The sequence below is a fragment of the Vanacampus margaritifer genome, chromosome 2, assembly GCF_051991255.1.
Source record: "Vanacampus margaritifer isolate UIUO_Vmar chromosome 2, RoL_Vmar_1.0, whole genome shotgun sequence".
In the NCBI taxonomy this organism is placed as follows: domain Eukaryota; kingdom Metazoa; phylum Chordata; class Actinopteri; order Syngnathiformes; family Syngnathidae; genus Vanacampus; species Vanacampus margaritifer.
In genome coordinates this window covers 54,306,747-54,321,019 of record NC_135433.1, presented here as the reverse complement: position 1 = coordinate 54,321,019, position 14,273 = coordinate 54,306,747, and the positions used below count along the sequence as shown (strand labels likewise).

The 14,273-nt window shown below is 37.6% G+C and overlaps 1 protein-coding gene across 1 annotated transcript; it reads right to left on the bottom strand.

Annotated features, from left to right (window-relative positions):
- Positions 1-1,099: 1,099 nt before the first annotated feature.
- mmp25a (matrix metallopeptidase 25a) lies at positions 1,100-12,559 on the bottom strand. Its single transcript, XM_077556351.1, is given in 7 exon segments — positions 1,100-1,456; positions 2,209-2,381; positions 2,544-2,634; positions 9,045-9,240; positions 10,825-10,858; positions 11,563-11,677; positions 12,271-12,559. Coding segments are annotated over 7 exon segments (963 nt in total). The 5' UTR covers positions 12,482-12,559; the 3' UTR covers positions 1,100-1,313.
- Between the last annotated feature and the right edge of the window lie 1,714 nt (positions 12,560-14,273).

The window sequence follows — 14,273 nt, the reverse complement described above, 5'->3', positions numbered from 1 at the left end:
TCCTCCTCCTCCCCATTCTTTCCATGTATTTCCCCCATTTCAGACCACTACCTCCACATTTTCTCTTTGTTCCAAAACACTGCTGGAATCACTCAGATAAGGCCTCTATTAATGCAGTTGCACTTGAAACTATTCAACATTACTAAAATGTTCATTTACAAAATGTACAAACTTTCAAAAGATGGCCAATTGTACAAGAATATACAGTACAGTGGAACCCTGCATCATGCATGCAGTTTCAACTATATACATGTTTTTTTTCACCCCAATAATTTTTCAATATTTTTTTCAATATCTTCATATGTGTAATTTTTTTAAGGTTTTTGTTTTCTGGGCCTTTTTTCGCGTAATTCCCCACGTTTTTCGTGGAAAGTTTCTCAATGTTGTTTGAATAATTTGGGGGGGTTAAAAATATTTTCATTTATAATAATAATGATAATAATAATAATAATAACCACAACAACAATAATAATAATAATAATAATAATAATAATAATAATTATTATTATTATTATTATTATTGTGCCCCAATGCATTTAATAGGCATCAATTAAATGCAAATTTTCACTATTCTCTGGTCCCTCTCCCCAGCAAATAGAGGGGTCCACTGTATTTACACTAGATCAGAATGTGCGATTTATATGTGATTTATAGTCAGTACATTCTCAAGATTCAGTGAATAGTGAACAGCTGAAATGTAATACATTAAGCATCCTGCCATATCATATTATATGATAATGATATCAAATCAATATTAGTTACTATGAAGACATTTCTGTATTGCACTCATGTGTTATATACGTCACATAACCAACCGATACCTAACATAACATGTATCAAATATGGCATAGAAGTTACATATTATGGAAACATCCATCAGACATTTTATTCCACATAGTTAGAGAAATGTAATATTCCATATTAGCCTCCGTTTGAAAGTAAATATAACATCCTTTTTTTTTTTTTTTGAAAAGGACAATTCACATTAGTGAACACTGGCACAACACCTGCGTAGATGTATTGAAAGTAGCATACAGCTTATTTATATTTGTAGTTCCTTGGAAGGTGACATGGACAAGACATATCAACAAGTAAGAAAATCCTTCAACATTCACATTTAATCAACAATCAAGTCAAGCAGTAATGTTCTTTCAATAAAATCATTAACAACACATGTTTATTTTAACCCTGTTTCAAAGACGTGTGCATGATTGATGTGGATGCAAACAATATCTTCATATTTATAACAAATAAAATAACAGTACAATCACATACCAAAAGCAACAATAGTTTGCAGTACCCCCCTTTGCACATTACTTTCCATTTTCACCATAGATGTCATGATGTATTTGCGGTGAAAAGGAGTACTCGGCTTTGTGATGCATGACCAGCTTGTTGTTAACAAAGTAAAAGCTGTCTGAGCGTGTCTCAAATGGGTTGCCGATCATATCCTCAACTGCAAAAAAGACAATGAAAAGAGTTACATTTCGCAAAGACATTCAAATAACAATAGTTATTTGAGTCAAGACTTCCACTGTTAGCTTGGAAAAATTTAACTTACTTGCTTTAGTGATTACTTGACTTTAACTCATTTGCTCCCAAAAATGTATAAATACGTTCTATTTTAAATATTGCCATGCTCCCCATTTTTTATGTTTTTTTTTATGCTAGAGCATACAGAATGCTTTGCTGCAGCTACTGACATGAAGAGGTAGCTTAAAGCAATAGTAGTTATTACAAAAAACGGCCAGCAGGTGGCAGCAGAGTATGAGACCAACCACGGCCATGTTGCAACAACCTCTTTTTGACATTGTTTTCAACAGGTTTGTGAATAATTATGAAATTTAGCTATATTCTAATGCTAATTGCTGCAAAACGGAAACAGATACAAGTCTACTTTTTTCCCTCATGAAAGAAGAGACTCTAATATTTCTTTACGTAGGTTCCATGTTTTTATAGCAGTAGAACAGAATATTCTGTGGGCCTTGCAAAATCTGTCAAAATCAAGTAAAACAGACGGGAGTCGCTTCAGTGAAAATAGCTGGGAGTGAATGAGTTGAAAATAACTACGTTAGATTACAAGTTACTTTATTTGATTCTTTCAGTAGACACCAACTTATTGTAACATAAAAATGGCAACTGTTTTGCCAAGTGCATTTTTAACCAACTACATGTGTTGTAGTGTGACCCTTGGTCATTTAAATGTACCTGTCTCAGGGTCCAGATGAGGTAAGCAGTAAATGTGCTAACAAGTGTTCCTGCTGTGAGGAATGCAGAAGCCAATCTCAAAGTCGAAGGTTTTGAGCAGGACATTTCGGAAGAAATGTCTCTCAATGAGGCGGAAGTGGCTCAGTGCCTTGTTGCCAACGGTAAACTCCAACCTACAAGACAGAAAGCGGATCAAATGTGATTAAACTGTTGATGTTGTTTTCAATTCAATGTTGCAACTAAATGCATTGTCATAGCTAATGAATGACTTATAATGAATGACTTATAATGAATGACTTATAATGAATGACTTATAATAAATGACGTTGACTTACATGGCTCCAATCTCTCTAAGGTTGAGAAATGCAGGGGAGAACTGATACTGGATGAATCTGTTTGTATCCAACTCAATAATATCTTGGATTTCTGAAAGAGACATTGAAATTTTTCTAAGTCCCACTATCATTATTACCACCTGTTTGATACTGCTCAGTGGCTCAGTTGGTTAAGTGCATTGTCCAGTAACCTGGAGATTGCCAGTTCAAATCCCACCTTCGACTGTACATTGCAAATATATCCATGGCCATTATGCTAAGTGATATACATGCATACCAGCTGAATACCATATCAAGCATTACAATTTCACTGAAATGATTAAACACGTGTCCCCAAAACAAAACAAAAAAACTATTACTGTTGTAAAAACCATAAGAGATGGCCCAGCATCAGGCATGGGCACAGATGGAAATTAATACACTCATTATTTAAGTCTACAAGTCTTTTTCTTGAGAGTGGTATGGTATAGACGACTGGGTCGCACATTTGCCTCACAGTGAAGAAGTCGTGGGTTCAAATCTGGGTGCTGGTTTACTTCAGCATTCCAAAAACAAGGATGATAGGTTAATTGAAGAATAAATTGTCCATAGGTGTGAATTGTTGTTTGTCTATATGTGTCCTGGGATTGGTCTACCCTGCCTCTTCATTTCCTTTTCTTTTTTTTTTTAACAGTACATTTGGAAAACCATGAATAATAATAATAAAAAATATATATATTTGTTATAATAATAATAAATATTATTATGATGATGATTATGGGCAGCACGGTGGCTGACTGGTTAGCACGTCCGCCTCCCAGTGCAGAGGACGTGAGATCGAGTCCGGGCTTCGGCCTTCCTGGGTGGAGTTTGCATGTTCTCCCCGTGCTTGCGTGGGTTTTGAAGGTATTAGTTGATTACTATATTAAGTGTAATCTTTGCGTGTTCAAAATAATTGAAAAATGAGATCTGATGAAGAAGCTTCTTTTGCAAAAGATTTATTTTAGGAGCTCCTAAAAGACACAAGACATGCTTACATTCAAAGGTGATGTTAAGCCTCGAGTGTGTCCATATGAAAAACACACAGTCGCTTTATAGAGGAAAAAAGCATACTCCTCCTCTGAGGCTGGACAAAGGGTTAGCAATTACAACAGACAGACAAGTGACTCATTGACATGTTTACTCCAGTCTTGTCCAGAGCCGGAAATATATGACTAGCCAGGTACGACCCTGCGACCTAGACTCCCTAAGACCCACAGCGTTATCAACTTGAGAACATGCATGCCTCCCCTGTGCATTCCTATCTCACCAGCTGGAAGGGAGTGAAAAGTGTTATTCCTTACACTACAGTTATATGTCCAATATATTTCACACAAACATTATCACACTTATATGGCATCTATATACTATAAGTAAATTCATAAACAGTAAAAATATGCATAGAAAATGTTAAATGTCTTCAGTCCCTCAATGAACAAACTATATTTGTTCAAAATAAGACATTAAATCCCTTAGAAATAGTCTAGAGAAAAATTCCAGCCGGATCTTCATCTGATGTCGCCACCGCGGTCATAGCTTTAGAAGTTACAGATTCAACCATCATATAAGACGACTTGTTTTGTACATCTTGCTTTTCAATGGCTGTGGCAATAAGCCGCGTGCACAACGATCTTAAACAAGGAATACAGCAACAACCGCAAGTTGTCAAAAAAGCTGAAACCAAATTTTTATATCTACCAAAAGCATCCATCCAGTTATCCAAATTGACGTATCGATACCGGACTGCTCTTTCATTTTTTTTTTTTTAAGTGTTCGGAGTCCCTCAATGGCATTGGTTAAACTTCCACCCGGTGCAGTGTAATTAGGAATAAAAGTACAACATTGTTCTGCGAACATTGAACAAACACCACCCCTTTCTGCAAGTAACATATCAAGGGCTATATGATTCTGATTTAGTCATTTTAGGTTGTTCTGTCTTACTCATAGTTTTATCAATGCAAATTTAAATTGGAAAATAGGGACCAGTTCCAGAGAACCATGCCCAGAGCATTAGGCCATAACAAAAGGTGTTATTCATGGTTACATTAGGTGGCCGGATATTACCTTCAGGAAGAACAAAAGTTAATTCGAATTGATGTCCCATTCTTCTCAATGTTACTCTCTTGCTAAAAAAAAAAACTGCCTCACCACTGGACGGCCAGTATCGGCCACTTTGGGTGGTAATGAAGGTGCTCCAGTCCAGTCGTAAAACACTACCTGTCAAATACCACCAGTACTTGAGCCAAAGGCCCCCCTTCGTCGGCCCCCCACTACTAAATCCCTTCAAAGATTTAATGGGGAGTTTGACAGATGTGTTTGTGTTAGGAGCAACGGTCAGGACAATTGAGTTATTATACGCCCAGTTCATTATCCATTGGACTATGGGTAGAAATAACATTTCTTTTATCACGATGTGTTGTATTCAAACTCACGTCAAGGGGTTTCATGAAAAACCAAAATGGCACAACAATTAACAAGAGAAAAACCGTCACAATGCAGCAATTAGTAGCAGAGTTCTTCATCGAAGCCATCTTGAGAAGAAGTTCTTTCGTCGAAGGAGAAGGATGTTTGTCAGTCGTTGGTTGATGATTTTTTTTTTTTTTTTTTTTATTATAGGCGTTGTCAGCCTTTTTCCGAACCCTGGCTCACTGCCAGAGATCGCAGGAAAGGTCACGGGACTTCATTCCCAGTGTGACTCTATCCTTGTGAATTGATGAAAAGGGGCATGTGACTCAAATCACCATTGAGTGATTTCTCCTTCAAACAGCAGATTGACACTTGGTCAGCTTTGCCCATGGAAAAGGCACTACAATGAACCTCCTTCCAGGACCTCCCCCGCTGCAGCTTTCCTCCTTGGACAGCTTGTCAGGTAGACACTGGAAACGGCGTGGTGGGGCTCGGTGAGATGGCTCCAACTGGTGTGGGTGTAGATCATCAGATGGTTGCCCTTGGTGGCATTGTTGAACCAGAACCAGCCGGCCTTGTAGATGAGAGGTGATACCAAGTATCCCCTTTTCGATACAAGCGCACCGCACAGGATGTACGCTCCTTGACCTTAAATGGACCTAGCCAATGAGGACAAGACCATTTCGGTTGAGTTACTTTCAACCACACATATTCACAATCATTTATTTTTGAAGGAACTTCTGGTTAGTTATCTGTTAGCTTAGAGAATGTAGACACTATCTCTTTAATTACCGGGGGCCTCTCAACGTGTGACTCCCCAGCGGAACATTAGGGGCGGGAAACAGCCTGTTTTTATGACCCTCAAAAGGAGTCCAACCTTTTTATATCTTATGAAGTTTTTGTTTTTTCAAATGGGTTCGTCTAATCCAATATTCCTAAGAAGCCCTTATAATAGTAGATAATGATTAATCAAATATTTTACCATGATATTTACTGTTGTAGATTTAGCATAAATGTACTTTTTATCATACATCAAATTTCTGTATTTTTTACGCTGTTTTTTATTATAGCAGTGTAAATCATTTAAAAACAACATCATCTTAACCCAAAACTGCTCATGTCCGGCCGGGCCATAAACAGTCTGAGAAGAGATTTATATATATTTATACCTTTTAATAAACACTGCAGTCCTACAGTTCATTTTTACAACTTGTCTCATAAAATAATGTCCACCAGGTGTCCCAATGTTCCTTCCACACCTAAATGGCAAATTCCATGGGCTCTAGAAATCATACTTTTCAATTGTTTCTGAAATTGAATATACCTACCTTATTTTCTGCTATAAGGGTCGTCTTTTGTCATCTTTGTAGAACTTACGTTTCCTCCAAGTCAAATCCTCCCCATTCGCTGCCTGTAAATTCCTCACACCAAACTTCATTCTCACATCAGACTTCCTTTTGATACACAGACAGACCAGTCATTCTCACATCAGACAGACCAATCATTCCCCCATCTGATAAAGATCAATTTTGATCATTTCAGACCTGAATGTGAAAACTGCAGCCGCTTCCAAATTGCTGCTTCAAAGAGGAAAAACAGACACCTTGTGTCCTGTAGATAATAAAAACCAAATTGGGGCAATTTGGCCAACACCAAGACTACAGGAGCAGATCCTGTTTAGTCTTGCAACAATTCCTAAAAACAAAACCCTTGGAGCCGCAAATTTAAATTCTGTCCAGGCAACACAGGGTGAGGAAAAAACAAACTAACTATAAAATAAGATAAAAGATCAGAATATCTACTTCAAATAAACCAAAAAGTAATCTTAAAATGCTAATTATCCTCCCCTCTTCTACAGAGTAGCGGGGCTTGTAAAACACCGTAGGCAAATTTGCAGATCATGACCCAATTAAAAATCAGTGCTGCGACCTTAATCAAAATTAAAAAAATTTAACCAGCAATTTTGCCGTAAGTGTTCCACATCTGAGTCCAATCCAGAAGCTAAAATTTAAACGGAAAATGGGCAAAAAATTAGAAGACCAAATTCAACAAGCATCAAACAACGGAAAATATAGTATTAAAGATTAGAATACATTTTATACTACCCTAATTCACATAAGCCGTTCTCAATTTCCGAAACTGCGTTGCTATAGATCACATCTCCTTTTCCGACACAGTACAGAGTGCAAACTGTACTCAAAACAGACCAAAATATGACTCAAAGGCCGATCTCAGATGACTCGAACTTTGAGTCCACACTGGAGTTCATATTCCTTCCTGTCCTTGTTGATAGCAGTTTATGCAGGGCAAAGTTCAAAGCAGGCCTTAGCTGTCACTGGAGACCGCTGACAGTTTCATCAGGACGGCTGTGATGAGAGTTTGAGATGTCTGCTCAAAGAGTTGATGGACATTTTGCTCAGATAATTCATAAGAGTCATTGAACAGTCTCATGGCGAGCGGATTTGCAGTATACCATCCTTTTTGCAGTCCGTGTGATCACTTCCCCCCCCCGAAAGTGACCATTGTTCAGTTCGCCGTCCACTCTGTGCCCAACAGCCAGGTTATTCCAGCACGTTGGAGACACCCAAGAACAACACCTCTCGTCAAAGATTGAACCTGCCTGAAACATTTATACACTCGGAACAGACAGAGGGAGATGAGATCATAGCAAGAGATTTATATGCTTGTTATAATCAAAAAAATAATAATAATTTTCTCAAAAAATATGTATGTTGTAGTTTCATCTAAATGTGTTCTACATTATAGCAAGTAGTATTACTATATTTACGCATATGTCTACCATAGACTCCTTCTTCATTACATGTTACCTTAAATTATGCCTCCACATGGAGGGAAGTCTCAAATTCCAGGATTTCTCAGACTTCTAGAATGGGACTCAGATAAGGACAAAGGTTAAATCATTTTCACACCTACGAATAAGTTATCAGAGATGCAGGGGAAATCAAAAATGAAAAGTCTATTTCAATTAAAATTTGGTTTTATTACTTATTCAACTATAAAATTTGGTTTTATTACTCATTCAACTATAAAAAACACAGATCTGATTTTAAAATAATATGATAGTGGCCTGTAGTTATCATCTAGACCTCTTTATCTTTCCGCATTCTTCTCTTACCTAGAAAAAAGAAAAGCTCCCATTACAGGACACATTGCCCTCTGACTCCTATTTTCCACACAAATCCCCCTCCTCTCTTCCAAGGCACAGGGAAGGAGCAGAAAAAAGGGGGAGGGAAAATCACATTCAAAACCTATTTTTTTCTACATTCCTATACGAAAAACAAACGCCATTATCACACCAGTCTTTTCTACTCAAAAACAACACCAAACATACAGTTAAAGATTTTAAAGAAAAACAAATGAAATATCCATCCACACATTTCTTATTCCCAATTACAGATTCAGTTAACTTCCAAACCACCCGGATAGCCCCCCACTTTCCTTATCTAGGTCTCATTCGATTACTCAACAATTCTCTCAACTATTTCAAACTTTTGGGGCACATACGCACACACATACCAACTAGAAAAATTCCCATTATAATCACACAATTGATCCTAGTCATTTTATAACAAAAAAAAAACATTCTCTCCTAATCACACAAGTCACACATGCTCCAGATTAGTACGCCATCTAGAACCAATAGACTGTGGAATCTCCGCATGCCGAGCCAATTCCAATCCAAAAATTTTTTGCCTTATTTAATCTATTTTCCGGGTCATGTCTCATTTCCAACAATTTTAAGCTGGCGGAGATTTTAGCCAAGCATTCGCCATGCGTTCATCAAACACGTTGTCGTTAGCCGAGCCGTGGCTAGCGGACTCGCTCAACACAGCTTTACGAGCAACTTTCACAGAGCTACCCAACGCAAGCATTCTAGCGTTAACCAACATTTGGTCCACGACCTGACATTGTCGTCTCACTTTTTTCCATTTAAAGAAAATATAGATGTGTCTTTCACGGAGTCAATCAGCATTTGGCGCTGTTTTACACAAGCAACTTCTACAGACTTCATTAATGCAATCAGACATGTCTCAGATTTTAACGGTGGGAACCAACCTTTATCACAATTAGTCCGCATCCATTCATTTAAAATATTTTTCATCTTCCGCCGTCGCCGTGGTGGCAGCGCTTCAGCCATGACGAGTGTTGCGGCCGTGACTTGTTCGCTTAGCGACAAGCTTTGAGTATGGACCGGAAGTTTACGCAAATCAAACCACCCTGAGTCTCGGTCAAAAATGTCGTCCATTATATGTAGTAATTTAGTCGTTTATAATATTTATAAAGTCAGTGACGTCTCACTTATGATACTACAATACAACAGATCAAAACTATTCTCATTAATCCCCCCAAAAAATTATTATATATATATATTTTTTTTTTTAGAAAAATAAAAGAAAAAGGAAAAACGAAACAGAAATCAAATATCTTTTTGCGCGACTTAATAAATACTTATCCGGATCTTCGCGGGCGGCTTCTTCACAGCTCTCGCTTCCAATGTGAATGACATCACACGAGCGGCTTAATTCATAGCTCTCGCTTCCAATGTGAATATCACACGAGCGGCTTAATACGACACAACACACACACCCCGCGGAATTATGTCCCACGGTTTTTAATAATCCACAGCACACACACCGTGTAATAATACCACACGGGCGGCTTATCCTCTCCGCTCACTCCGAAAAATTATTCGGAGGGCTTATTCATACCAAAATAAAAATAAAAACAAGACAGCCTATTCCACCGCGGAACCAATCTCATATGCCGTTTCCGAACGGCGGAGCGCTCCCACTTGACGTCACTTCCGTATTCAACGGGCCAACCCATGCATGGTTCAATGTCGTAGTAATTGTCATAATCGAGGACTTTCGCGTCCCTCCGTAACAAATACGACTCTAAAACCCCCCTAACTTGTTCACAGATCTCAAATACAATTTGGTACGGACGTAATGCAGCTCTGAGTAATCCCAAACAAACAGAATTTCTCTACGTGGATAATTTGTCCACTCACCTTGTTAATATTTGCGCATTTAGAAATTCAGTTGTCCAAGATCATCACAGCTGTTGCAAAAACGTCCCAATTTGTCGCCGTCGAGGGTCACCAATTGAAGGTATTAGTTGATTACTATATTAAGTGTAATCTTTGCGTGTTCAAAATAATTGAAAAATGAGATCTGATGAAGAAGCTTCTTTTGCAAAAGATTTATTTTAGGAGCTCCTAAAAGACACAAGACATGCTTACATTCAAAGGTGATGTTAAGCCTCGAGTGTGTCCATATGAAAAACACACAGTCGCTTTATAGAGGAAAAAAGCATACTCCTCCTCTGAGGCTGGACAAAGGGTTAGCAATTACAACAGACAGACAAGTGACTCATTGACATGTTTACTCCAGTCTTGTCCAGAGCCGGAAATATATGACTAGCCAGGTACGACCCTGCGACCTAGACTCCCTAAGACCCACAGTGTTATCAACTTGAGAACATGCATGCCTCCCCTGTGCATTCCTATCTCACCAGCTGGAAGGGAGTGAAAAGTGTTATTCCTTACACTACAGTTATATGTCCAATATATTTCACACAAACATTATCACACTTATATGGCATCTATATACTATAAGTAAATTCATAAACAGTAAAAATATGCATAGAAAATGTTAAATGTCTTCAGTTTTCACCGGGTACTCTGGTTTCCTCCCACATTCCAAAAACATGCATGGCAGGTTAATTGAACACTCCAAATTGTCCCTAGGTGTGAATGTGAGTGTGGTTGTTCGTCTCTGTGTGCCCTGCGATTGGCTGGCAACCAGTTCAGGGTGTACCCCGCCTACTGCCCGAAGCCAGCTGGGATAGGCTCCAGCACCACCGCGACCCTAGTGAGGAAAAGCGGCCAAGAAAATGGATGGATGGATGGATGGATGATGATTATTATGATTGTTATGATTATTATGATTATTATGATTGTATCCTAGCATTAAAAATGTATTTTCATCAATTCCTCTGCATACTGATATAGTAACAATTGCAAAAATATGAACAATTTTGGCAATCATAGCATGAAAGTGCAATTGCAGCATAAACTCTAAACCGCACACAGTTAAATTATGAAGAGTCCCACGCTAAACAGGGTAAAATTTACACTTAGAAAATATTCAGAGTAAATAAGTATTTTTAGTGTGTACGAGTGAATTTGCCTATCCCATGAAAAAAAAAAAAAAAGATTTAAAGATATTAAAGATTTTTTTTTTTGCCCAGAATTTCTAAGTACATTTTGCAAGAAGAGCTTGACTACATTTTTACTAGTTTATTTATTAAAAAAAAAAATTGTTACACAAGGTTTGAGGAATGAACTCACGAGCTTTAGCTTGGGAGACTGCCACTCAACCACCCGAGCTATGCTACTCTTACAGTTCAATTCGCTTCAATCCAAAAGGAGACCGGATGTTTTTGATCTCGGATCTAAGAGTAGGAGCAGCATGGCTCAGGGAGTAGATTGGCTGCCTCCCAACCTGAAGTTGTGGATAAATTCACTGATTTGATTAAGATTGGTTTATTCTTCTTCTTCAGTAATATCTACCTGTGGGACGATATTTTTTTTATGTCAAGTATGACGGTGCCACTGGCCAGGTCCCTGATCTTAAAGCGAGAGAAGTTGATGTTGTAGATGTTGTCCTCCGGTAAACACAGGTAATCTGTCATATTCAGACAACAAGACAGGAAACAAATCCAATGTGTATTATTTGCATTTCAGGAAAAAAGAACACAGTAAATTCTCGAGAGTAAATTTGACTCTATTTAGAGTGGGACTTAGTTTTAGAGTAATATTTACACTTGGAAGAGAATAAAATACAGAATTGGGAAAATAAATAAATAATTAAAAGTCACTCAAGGGTTGAGGAACAAACTCACGACCTTCAGCGTGGGAGACATCTGATCTACTCCCTGTGCCACGCAGCTCCTGCTGTGTGTTAGTATATCGTTCGTGTCAGCTGGAATCTTCCTAAATCCAAGAGCAAAAAATTGTGAGACCAAAAACACCATCGTGGAAGTAAGCAAGCGGTAGGAGTGGCATATCTCAGGTGGCAGCGTGGCCATCTCCCAAGCTGAAGGTTGTGAGTTTGTGCCTCAACCCTTGAGTGACTTTTATTTTTGTTCTCAATTCTTTATTTTACTCTCTTCCAAATGTAAATATTAGCCTACTCTTAAACTGAATCTATTTGGTCCCAGTCAAGAGTCAAATTTACTTTACAGAATTTACAGTGTACTTCACAATAATGTCACTCACCTGTAGTGTACCTGTTGAGTCTCAAGACCTGCAGCGGGGTCACTGGTTCACCAACTCTCCATTCTTCCATGACCTCCTCCTCCTCTTTTTCAGCCAGTGGTGCTCCCTGTGAAATAAACCCATTCCAGTCCTCCTCTCTTTTGCTCGCACCCTTTTCTCTCTGACATTCCTCATTGCTAATTCCTGGTATGTTTTCATCCTGTCTGTCCATTTGCTGTACAAACGTCTGTCAGTGTCACTGTGGTCTGTTTGCAAAATGTAGTGAAGCCAGGTTGGGGTGGGTCATTCGCTCTGCTGCTGTCTAAACTGATTATGTCTGGTTGGATTTGTCTCTGAGTGTCAATCTGTAATTAAAGATGGACACTAACGTTGTATGCCGTAGCTTTATTATCATTAGCACAAGTATTGTATCACCTTGGGATCACCTTTACTCCTGAAGATCATAGCGCATGCATTGTTTGAATAGGTTCATTTGTTAAGTGTGTTTGTTATCAGGGTTACATGTAAACAACAGATCGACTATAAAAAGTGATTAGTGAAGGGTAAGAAGCCATTAAATTTTTGTACATTTTGTCAATCCTTAAACCCAGCCAATTGGAATACATGGCCTTGCTAGTTCATTCGTGTTGTATTAGCATCTCATGTTATCATGAAGTCAGACACTCAACAAATGTGTGGTTTTCGGTCAGGAACTCAAGGCTGAAATGGTTATTTTGCATTTATTGACCGCCACAGGGAGCTCCGGTAAGAGAACACATAAGTCTTCAGGTGTACTCAACAATTTAATTAGCTCTGAAGTGCAGACATATCTTTGTATATAGTATATCGTCATTGACTACTGCACTGCTATGAGATGAATGATGAACAGAGAATGTGAAAAAGGAAACGGAAATACAGAGCAGCCTTCCAAATTTAAAGCACGGATTTCAAAACAAGATAATTAAACATCAAACACTAATTAGCTCAAGGAATTCTTTATGGTAGATCTTGAAGCCCTATTGTATTGAATTGAATTGTTTGCACTTAACTGTATTCCTTAAAAAGAAGTTGTACAACACATATTTTGATTGGGACTTTTTTTCCTGGCCACTGGATTGTTTGTTTTATCTTATTTATCTCTTCTTTTTCTTTTTTTTAAATTAATTTTATTGTGTCCTTTATGTAAAATGACTTTCGTAGAAAATTGAAAAAAATATAATTGGGATATAAAGTATTTTTTATTTTATTTTTTAAATGTATCTGTCATTTTTTTAAATTAAATTTTACGTATCATAAGTGCGAATGGTATCGGCACTTGGTATCGGTATCGGTATCAATCAATCAATCAATTTATTTATTTCATTTTTTTAGAGAAAAAAGACAAAATAAAGCAATATTCAAATTCTAAGTAAAGCAAAATAAATGAAAGGGGACAGAAAGAAGTAAAACTTGTTTGGTCTGCCCCTGATCAACTAAAAACAAAAAACGCACACACAAAAAAACACAATTTTAATGATGAGTGGTCAAGACGCTTTCAGTGTTAATTAAACTGTGTATCCTTGTGCTATATATATTTTTGCAGTATTTGTCCTTTTATGCTTTAAAAAAACAATAACAAACAGACTGAGTAAGATTTAGTTTTACAATCCAAATTGTTCCACAGACTGACACCTTGAATTGAAATATATCTTTCCTTTGGTTTTGTTCTATGTTTAGGTTTGGAAAAATTGTCTGTTCCTGTTAATTTGTACTAATTTTCCCTTTTTATAAATTTTGTTTGTATATTAACTGGTAAAATTTCATGATGGGCTTACAATATTTTAAGGCCGGTTAAACTCCACCAATTCATTAAATTTTAAAGTTTTTAGTTGTATAAATAATGGGTTAGTGTGGTCTCTGTATCCACAACTGCAAACAACACGAATAACACGTTTCTGTAAAAGAAAGATGGATTTGGTGTAGGTTTTGGCTGCACACCCCCACACTTCAATGCAATAGGTCAGGTATGGAACAATCAATGAATT